This window comes from Rutilus rutilus (genome assembly GCF_951802725.1).
Source record: "Rutilus rutilus genome assembly, chromosome: 17".
Taxonomy (NCBI): Eukaryota; Metazoa; Chordata; class Actinopteri; order Cypriniformes; family Leuciscidae; genus Rutilus; species Rutilus rutilus.
This window is the reverse complement of record NC_140230.1, coordinates 13,375,261-13,385,785: the sequence shown is the minus strand read 5'-3', so window position 1 is coordinate 13,385,785 and position 10,525 is coordinate 13,375,261. Positions and strand designations below refer to the sequence as shown.

The 10,525-nt window shown below is 38.4% G+C and overlaps 1 protein-coding gene across 2 annotated transcripts; it reads right to left on the bottom strand.

Annotated features, from left to right (window-relative positions):
• Window positions 1-3,135: 3,135 nt before the first annotated feature.
• gapdh (glyceraldehyde-3-phosphate dehydrogenase) lies at window positions 3,136-10,109 on the bottom strand. Of its 2 annotated transcripts, none has more exons than XR_014630216.1 (12): window positions 9,954-10,028; window positions 9,503-9,548; window positions 7,294-7,393; window positions 7,094-7,200; window positions 6,927-7,017; window positions 6,731-6,846; window positions 6,028-6,109; window positions 5,654-5,805; window positions 5,270-5,348; window positions 5,093-5,176; window positions 4,848-5,001; window positions 3,136-4,259 (listed from the first exon to the last, which is right to left on the bottom strand). XR_014630216.1 is itself a non-coding variant. In XM_084435292.1 (12 exons), exons 2-12 carry the CDS (start codon window positions 9,523-9,525, stop codon window positions 3,374-3,376), a joined length of 1,002 nt encoding a protein of 333 aa, XP_084291418.1. In that variant the 5' UTR covers window positions 9,526-9,548; window positions 9,954-10,109; the 3' UTR covers window positions 3,136-3,373. The 2 variants fall into 2 exon arrangements, 1 of the variants encoding a protein (XP_084291418.1); XM_084435292.1 differs by having other exon boundaries at window positions 3,136-3,443; window positions 4,904-5,001; window positions 9,954-10,109.
• Between the last annotated feature and the right edge of the window lie 416 nt (window positions 10,110-10,525).

The following is a 10,525-nucleotide window of genomic DNA, read 5'->3' as shown; positions in this document are numbered from 1 at the left end:
CACACACACACACACACACACACACACACACACACACACACACACACACACACATAAATGCAAAAGGATGAGCTGCAGCATAAATCCCACAATCCTAGAATGTCTCAAGGCTAAATCATGAATCATATGCAGCTACATCTGAAACATTAATTTTGTTATAAGATGATTGTTTGGACATAACATCGTAAACAACTATTTTAAATTGCTTTATTTTAGAAAATGTCAACTCTAATATGATGTATGGTTAATAATGGTATGCTTTCTTGACTGATAAAGTTTTTTCCCCCCCCTAAAGCACCATGCTCATCATTGGTAAATCTGTGCCATGCTAATGCAATGCATTAATGTTGAAAAGTCTATTGGTCTTGTTCTGATTCACATCAATAGCGTTGATAGGCATATTTCATAAAAGCCCATCAGGTGAAATAATGGCATGTCTATGTCAGGGTGCATTATTCATGGGAAACTACCCTCGATGTACAAATGGACAGAGTATTGAACTAATGGACTGTGTCAGGGAGAAAAAGAGAATGCAGCAGAGTGCTTAGATGGGTGCATGAGAGCAGGGAAACTGTTTTAAATAAAACAATAAGAGGTTAGAATATTTTAAAATCATTAACCATCAGACCAGGTCTAATAAAACTTGAATGCATATTTTCATGATTGGTGATGTCATTTTAAAAATGACTAGTGATCGAGGGCCTTTCACTCTTAAAATTGGGGTTAACAGTGAAAGTTTATCTTTTACATAACCTGTTGTAATATGCCTAACTTCTGTTTTTTATTTTTTTATTCAGTGGCGGAAAAACAAGCTTCCATTAAAAAAAACTAATCGGCACGTGAAATTTTTATTCAGGCAAGCGTATGGACCCTTTTCACATTTTTCAGTGGAATTCTTAGAAGCAGAAGTCATAGTTTGGTAAATTTCTGTAGTGGTGAACAAACTAAAACGAATCATTTTTGCGTTCCCACTTGCCCCAATGGCAAAAGAAATTCCATGATTGTCCTTCTCTAACTTTCCCCAAAAATTTAGAAATTAAGTCAAATTGTATTTGAAACACTAAGTAGCCTACGTACATTTACACGACAACGATGTACTAAACACGGAAAAGTTTTCTCTTTGTACAAACTGCTGTCAAAACGATCCTGGGTCAGTTCACACGGATCTGTGAAAACGACAAAAAACAGTGTATTTGCCAAACTGGCCTGGCATGATGTCACTTTGTAAAGAAACACTACGCGTCTATACACTGAACACTTAAAGGTCCTGTTCTTCGTGATCCCATTCAAACTTTAGTTAGTGTGTAATGTTGCTGTTAGAGCATAAATAATACCTGTAAAATGATAAAGCTCAAAGTTCAATGCCAAGCAAGATATTTAATTTAACAGAAGTCCCCTTTCAAAGCCTACAGCGAACGGTCGGTTTGGACTACATCCTTTAATGACGTCACTAGAACAGTTTTTGACTAACCTCCGCCCACAGGAATACACAAAAAAAGGGGGCGTGGTCTTGTTGCGCTCCCGCGGAGAAGAGGAAGAGTTGCGTTATGGTAAGAGGCGTGACCTTTCCGGGCAACGTGCGCTAAGCTGCTGTCGAATCAAAACACAGGAACCGCTGGCACAATCAGAACTCGTTACGCATTTCGTTAGCCTCATAGCATAATTGCCTAAGTCATTTTTTGTTTCTTGTTTTCCAAAGACATTGAAATATGACTTAGGCAATTATGCTATGAGGCTAACGATTTCTGAAGGAGGGACTTCATAGAACAAGGAAGTCATCAGGCCGTTTTTAGGACAGTGAAAACAGCGGTATACAGATAAATTGTGTGAAAAATACTGTTTTTTTTTACACGCGAAACATGAACACATGTTATATTGCACACTGTAAACACGATCAAAGCTTCAAAAACACAGGAAAAACGGGACCTTTAATACGCATGTGCATGAAGTCATAGTTTTCACAGATTCACGTTTTTGTAGTTTACACAGAGACAAAACAGTATAGTTTTCAAAAGTTTGCATTTTCAGGGCCCCGAAATGCCATTGTCGTGTAAATGACCGACTAAACTGCATTAAAAGTTCTCAGTTTTTAGTTGAAATCAGTGTCGCGTAAACACTGTTTTGTACTAAAAACGGAAAACTTTGTATGCGTTTTGGCCATTCATTTACACGACAACAGTATTTCTGAGGGACTGAAAACCGGTTTTAAAGTGCAAAGTTTTTAAAAACAATACCGTTAAGGCCCATATTTCAAGCGAAATCGAAGAACGAACTGTGACATCCTTTCAAACAAAATCAGGCCAAAACTAAATTAGTCTGGAGTTTTTTCACGTGCAAATCTTTTCCGCTTAATTTCTCCCATTCAATCCGTGGACCCACAAGTCGCGTTATAAAGCAGCTCTCCAGCGTGTTCGTGTATTTGTTTGAATGAACTTTTCAGCCTGATTTTGTTCAAAAAGACATCAGTTCATTCTTTGATTTTGCTTGAAGGCTTTATTTAGGACCTTTATCATAACTACAAAAAGGTGAATTTGTGAAAACTTCATGCACATTACGTTTATAGTTGTGTAATTTGTACATTGATGTCGCCAACTACTGGCCTATCAGCATAATACAGCATTTGTCTTTTGCTGATCAGTGTAAACAGGGAACGTTTTGTCAACGGTCATCTATATGCAAAAAATAAATTAACTCTTGTTTAGAAGATTGTGTAAAGTACCCTTAAAGCTAAAGTTTTTATTTTAATCTAGATTTAAGGTTAATAACTGATGAAGGCAGCTCTGTAGCTTGGTGCTGCAATTCCATGCACTTTATAATTTTTAGTGTGAACTTTAAAGAGCAGTGTGAAACGCTTTGTTTCGATCTCCCACCATGACCAGAGTGTAGCCAGTTGTTTTAATCTTCCCAAAATGCTCTTACATGCATTTCAAAGGAGTCTGCTGTGACCACTTGTGTTCTGATTATGTTGAGACCCTCCCCTTTCTCATTTTGTGAATCTTTGAATAAACGAACATTGAATAAAAGATTGAAACCCCAATTAAAATAGCTTCTTTTAAATGAACAGTTACAATCTCTGAATGAATGCTCAGACCCAAATAAGTCACTAGATCTAGAGGAAACAGACAACAGCTTCCATCCATTACTCACAAACAGAGGACTTTATTCCGTCACAGGTTTTTAGCAGACAGAAAAGCCTTTTTGAAGTCAACATCCATTTTTAAACCTCACACAAAAACAGAACAGAGCGTTTTCATATAAAAATAACATTGGTCTTCAAATTAACCATATAATTTCCTTCCAGGCATGTGGTGCAAAGATCCAACCAGATGAGAAAATGGTGGGTCACGTATCAGAGAGGGCAGAAAGGTCACATCTATTCCTTGGAGGCCATGTGTGCCATCAGGTCACAAACACGGTTGCTGTACCCGAACTCATTGTCATACCTATGAAAGGAAGAGAATGGATTAGACCCAGTCAAAAAGTAGTCAAGAGTTTCCAAAAGCACTGTTTCTTATGCCCTTCAAGTGGAGTAAGAAATATCTTAATTATGAGTTAAGAGGACATGAATAACCAAGTAGGTAGTATTTATGCATTTAAGTGGGGAAACTGAATTCTACACGATACACAAGTTGATCCACTGGAAGGAGCATTTTGACTTGAAATATTGTAAAAACAGATCTAAAGATAGATATAATAGCTATGAGAAATGCACCTCTTGATTATCACAAAGTAAAACCTGACAGGGTGATTATGACCCCGACGCAAAGCTGCTACTTGACAAATTACAATATTGATTTGAGTGGAAGATGAACACTTAAGGGATAAAGTACAGTCATACCACTTATTACATGGATTTTCACCATGTAATTATGGGGACATTAAATAGATTACAGAACAATTACAGTCAAATCAATACTGAAGTACTCCAATTGCATTCAATATAAAATCAATAACTAGAACAGATGCAAAACAGCACCAGCAGTTTTTTATATGATACGAGAAATTCAAGAGCCGGCTTCTGATAACCAGATGAGCGGTCTGTTAAACAGTTGCTATTGACAGTCATTATTGGCGAACAGACCAATCAGAATCAAGCATTTCAGAGAGCGGCATAAAGGCCTAGAAATCTCTACAGACATCAGTGAGAGATAAGCAAGTCTGCATTAAATATGGACTGATTTGGAAATATTTGACATGCTAGATTTTAATTTAGAATTAATATGTAGTTATTTGGGTTTGTTAAAAAAAAGATATATATACTAGAGGATGGATACCCGACCCGAGCCCGACGGGACCCGTCGGTACCCGACGGGCCGGGCCGGGTTCGGACAGATATTTAGAAATTATGTTCGGGTTCGGGTCGGGCTCGGTCACATCAGCGCGATAAGGCATTGAACATTTTAAATTTAAAACAGCTTATTATGTAGGTAACGTTAGCCAATGTGCCTGATGCTTTCATTTGATGCAAACGTTCATTTTTGTGATTAAAATGCATGTAAAATTTGACCATAACATCTGTCTTCCTGTGTGCGCTAATTTCAAATTTGTTTATGTAGCCGTGACAACCAAACACGTGCATGCGCGTCTGTGTTAAGTGCGCTTGTTTCTCCGTGCGCGCTGATGCACTCATCCTGTTGACATTTCCGAATGCGTTCCTATACAGTAATAAAAGCGGACTTTCCACACAAACAAACGTACATGTGTCATTAGTATGAGAAAAAAATGGGATTTTAACTGTCGGTCTCGGGTCAGGCTCGGACATAAATATCTTTATGCCTATCGGGCTCGGTTACTGCTCTGTCGGACGCGGGCCGGGCTCGGACAGAAAAATTCGGCCCGATCCGCACTCTAATATATACACATGTTATACTGAAGTTTTCAAGGTGCAGTTGAAGGCACTTACCATGTGACCAGCTTGACAAAGTGATCATTGAGGGCAATGCCAGCACCGGCATCAAAGATAGAGGAGCGACAATCCCCGTTGAAGTCAGTGGACACAACCTGCAAACAGAAGGACGAAAAAAAGAAAAAGATCAATATGCTGCACAACTTCTAAACCTTTACACTCACAACCTTGACAGTTTGTGCATACCTGGTCCTCTGTGTATCCCAGAATGCCTTTCATGGGTCCATCAGCTGCAGCCTTAACCACTTTCTTGATGTCATCATACTTGGCCTATAGTCAGAAGATGCATGAAAAGCCAACAGGTGTCAATTTGAGGTCATTCAACTGAAGCCATTTTTATCATGAAGGTTTGGAAAAACTCACAGGCTTCTCAAGACGGACGGTCAGATCCACCACGGACACATTGGGGGTGGGGACACGGAAGGCCATGCCAGTAATCTTGCTGAAACAGGAAGTAACAAGCATCAGAATATGTTTGGACTGCAGAAAGGAGAAGCAAAAAACCGAAAGGACATCAAATACCTAAACTTCCCCTAACAGAACATTCCACTGTTGAGTAAATATCACAAGACACTTCTTCACTGCAGGTCAGTCAACTCTGACCTTTAAAACTTGGCCGTGCGGACTACTTGCGAAAGTGGATGTTGGTTTTTTTTTAAAGTAAATTTGAGGAATTAAATTGCAATCTAACAGAAGTTCTCTTTAAACGTCTCAGGCGTGATGGACAGATGGGAGGGTGGCACTGACCCATTGAGCTCAGGAATGACTTTGCCCACAGCCTTGGCAGCCCCAGTGGAGGCTGGGATAATGTTCTGACTGGCACCACGGCCATCCCTCCACAGTTTCCCAGAGGGCCCGTCAACAGTCTTCTGTGTGGCTGTGATAGCGTGAACAGTGCTCTGAAAGAAAGGAGGTGGGAGAGGGGTGAGAGTTAATGTTCTGGGAACGATTATAAAACCAAAGTGTCGCTTGCATCTCATTTATTTGCATCAACGAACGCATTTTGATAAGAGCAAAGTGTAGTGCTTGACAAGGAAGTGGCACAGAACAATTTGTCAGACGCATCAATCACTTAGGTCAAAAGGCTTTTTAGTGATATTGGAAAAGCCATTTAATCTTACCATAAGACCTTCAACGATGACAAAGTTATCATGGATGACCTTGGCCAAGGGAGCCAGGCAGTTGGTGGTGCAGGAGGCATTGCTAGAAAAAGACAGGTGGAATCAGTCACACAAAAAAAGGACTTGATAAATCAACATGATCGAACATTTGTATTACACATGGATAAAATCCCCGCATTTTATTAAGTGGAGTTAAACTCAATTTGCTTTAGTACACCCCCTACAGGATATAACAATGATTGGCAGAGATGTTATGCTGTTGAGATATGCAGAGAAGAAAATAAGTAAATCTAAATTAATCTTGGGTATCTTCTAATTTAAAAAAACAATTGACAAACATTAAATAAGAACCAAGCTTTTTTTTAGTAAAAAAAAATAAATAAAAAAAACCATTTAATATATGGTTAAATAAAGTAAATTGACAAGCAACATAATTACATTTATTATTTTATTTACTATTTTATATGCAATTTAATAAAAAAAAAGTATATAAACAAAACTGACAAACGACAACTAACATTAGTGTTATTTCAAATAAAACTGACAAATACCAGTATATATTACGTTTTTTTTTTTTTTTATGTTAAATTGGAGCATGCATTTTATTTATTTTAAACAAGTTTAAAAGAAAGCTAATAACTTATTACTTTCTGGTCACACTCACAAAAAAAATAAATAAAGTTTCATCCAACTGTATCCTTACCTGACAACTTTAAGGGAATTATCATATTTCTCATGGTTGACGCCCATGACAAACATAGGGGCATCTGCACTGGGGGCAGAGATGACGACTCTCTTGGCACCACCCTTAAGGTGAGCCTAGCAGAAAAGAGCAAAGGTTCAGACACAGGAAGTGCACAGTAGCTTTGATGGCTGACGTAATGACAACGACTACATACAGAGGCCTTCTCAATGGTTGTAAAGACACCGGTAGACTCCACAACGTATGTAGCACCTGCATCACCCCATTTAATGTTGGCTGGGTCCCTCCTGCATGGACACAGATGGAGAAATCATGAGTACAACGCTGAATGCAGCATGTAACGTTTGTAGGGACAGCACTCACTCGCTGAAGACGGTGATGGCGTGACCGTCGATGACCAACTTGCCGCCTTCTGCCTTAACCTCACCCTTGTACTTGCCATGGGTGGAGTCATACTTGAACATGTAAACCTGCGAAGAGAATCATATGTAAAAAAAAAAAAAAAAATTAATAAAAAAAATTTGAAACCAGAAGTTCAGAAGAAACCCAATTTAGGAACTTACCATGTAATCAAGGTCAATGAATGGGTCATTAATGGCCACAATCTCTACTTTCTTGGACTGGACAGCAGCACGGGTCACCAGACGCCCAATGCGGCCGAATCTGAGACAGGAGGAAATAAACTCATTGACAATTCTGCAACCGATATTTTACAGTATACATTAGTTCAAACAGGTTGTAATAAACGGGATTTGCTTTCTTTTAAATAAATCACTTCAGTAAGGAGGAATTAAGTTGATCAAGAGACAGTAAAGACACTTTAAATTGTTCTTTTGAACCTTCCATTCAAACAAAGACTCCTAAAAAGAAACCTATCAGTCCCAACAAAACGGTAAACCACACAACTGATTTTAATGAGTACAAGTAGTGTTTGAGCACCAAACCAGCATATTAGACTGATTTCTGAAGGATCACGTGACACTGAAGACTGGAGTAGTGATGCTGAAAATTCAACTTTGCCATCACAGGAATAAAGTTACAATATTAATGCATGTTTTGAATTGCAATCTCACATTACTATCGTTTTTACTGCAATTGAGCAGATAAAAATGCAGCCTTGGGGAGCAAAGACAATAATAATCCAAACCCAACATTTCAAAAGGAAGTGTATTTGTATAATTCTTACAAATTAAGACTAATAACACTTACAATAAAAATCAGAACACAAATAAAGTTCTAGGTTTCCAGTGTTACAAGAGAGCAAACATCTCCTACAGTAAATTTCTGCATCTCATCACTAGATGGCGCACATGTCCTATTACTGAGTCGATACAAAACTCCTAGTGAGTCCAGTGACTCTTGTAAACCACATGTCAAAAGATGAGCCAGTGAACAGCTCCACCTTTTACCAAATATAGAAAGTGTCCTAACTTTCGAGCCATTAAATGTGCCAAAGCTAAACCTGAAGAGCGGTTTAATAGCATTTCGATAAATGATACTACCAAAGCATTAGAGAGCGTTTGCCAGAGAATCATAGAGCTTGACCTCTGCCATCCGGGCTTTGATAAAGAATTTCTGTAGGCCTCCAGCTGTCATTGTGAGCTATTTTGGTACTCATAACACCAATGCTGAAGACAGATAAGGATTGACTGCATGAAAGAGCCACAAGAAATCCTCTTCAATTGCAAAACTTTTAAAATCAATAGGCCAACGAAAACCAGTAACCACAGCACATAACGCTTTGTGATAAGACCTACTGATACGGTGAAGGTACAACTTCAAAACATTTGCATGAAGTCCGTAAAGATTGAGAAACAGGCCAAAGGTATAAAGTCCTGTTTGAGCAGTGGAGTTACACTTCAAATATTCAGGTTAATCAAAGCTCACAAGAGGCATGTTGTAATGGTCTATAAAAGGTGCATGATTAAAAAAAAAAACTGTTACTTTAAGATTGCTAAAATATAGACTACTTTCCACTTTAAGTAACTTTAAGTTAACATTAAGACACTGTGACCTTTCCCAAGTGACATTAAGCTGGACCTAAACTTTGCAGGACAGTAGATCAAGCACAAAAGATGTGACATTTTTGGGTCTACGTGCGCATGCATGAATATTGACGTACGTATGGGGCACGTACATCAAAGTTCATGCATGCACAGGTAGACCCAAATATCAGCATGTCGCTTAATGATCACATGTCCTGTTACATAACTCTACAAGCCTTGAAAAGGTCACAGCTGGTGCTGAAAGTCTCCCGTTGCATAGACACTTCAGCTGGTTAGTCAGACTTGAATTGATTGTTGGGTACTGCATTGTGACAGGTGTATGAAACGGCTATGAAACGCAGACTCAAAGCAAACTCTGACCCTGGAGTAAAAAGTGAGACAAAGTACACAGAGATAAACGTGACATTATTTGACGTCGCGATGACGTAACATCGAATACACAGCGATGGCACAATCCCAAACACTGGCTCGCGACTGGCTCGCGCAGCCGACGCCCCGCCAATCATTCATAAGAATCAATAAGAAGTCCAGTAAGAACATTGACCTTTTTCGAAGACTTAAAGTTTAGTTTTTTTAGTTTTTTCTCTGTGGATTTATTTAGCATTTTTACATTTATGCTACTCAACACGCCAAAACATTACAGCATTATAAATAAAGCTTGTATGGAAGACTCTTCTATAAGTGTTTCAAAGCAAACATTTCCAAGTAACGAATGTTGACTTCTGGACAATAACGGTGTCACAGTTTTATGTGTGGGAGTTCTTACCCGTTGATACCAACTTTAACCATGATGCCTGATTTGGTCGTGTCCTCTGAAGAAAAGAAAGAAAGAAAATCAATTATTGGACTAGCTACATTGCGTCAGTCGAAGCACAAAGTACAGGTAGTGAACTTGCAAAGCTGAAGTCTAGAGATGCAGAGTGAGTGTAAACTCAATGCTCATTTAAACTTACGTTCATACTATAATGCATTAAGTTCAAACGTTTCCATTTAGGCCTACAACTTTATACTCATACTCAGACCAACTGCTTTTCATGCAACATTGTCGCAATCTCTCCCAAACTTTCCACTGTGCTCCATGCATCTATAAGCTAGGTAAATATTTAATTTATAAACTCAATAAGGAATTTCTACCACTTCATTGTTAACTGTGGCTACATAATTAAACACTCAAATTTAAAATAGTGTATTTCAAGGTGGTGTGAATGTTCATTTACCGTTTGTGAGAAGCGTCTGTTCGTCCTGACACTTGGTGTGAGTGGGAGGATAATCGGCATGAGGTTAATTTATATCTGGTGAGATAGCGGTGGCCACGCCTCCTTGGACTTTGGGCAAAAATGACCACGCCCCCTTAGAATGTCAAGGTCGTATTGGGGGAAGTTGGATGAAACAATCTCTTAAATAATTATAACAAATGAAACCAAGCTACCATAAAGTATTTATAATTCAATTATCAAATGATATTAAATTATATTATATTATTGAACTACTGATATATTCAGAGTTTGTCCCTTTTGGAAATTTAGCAGTGAATAAGATCAAGTTTAATGTCTTCAGTAATAGGCCAGGCCTATTTCCTGCAACTTCTTTGGTAGTAAATAATGCATTTAACTAAGCTTTTAAAATAAAACATCTGTTGGCATGGATGAAATGACATTGTTACATTGTTATTAATCTACGTGCCAACACAAAGGCTTCATGTTCTATCCTAAGGAAACCAAAAAGGTGGAGACTTCCTGAGCTTTCGATTCAATTACTGCCTATTTTTGCAGGTGTACTGACCCTGCAA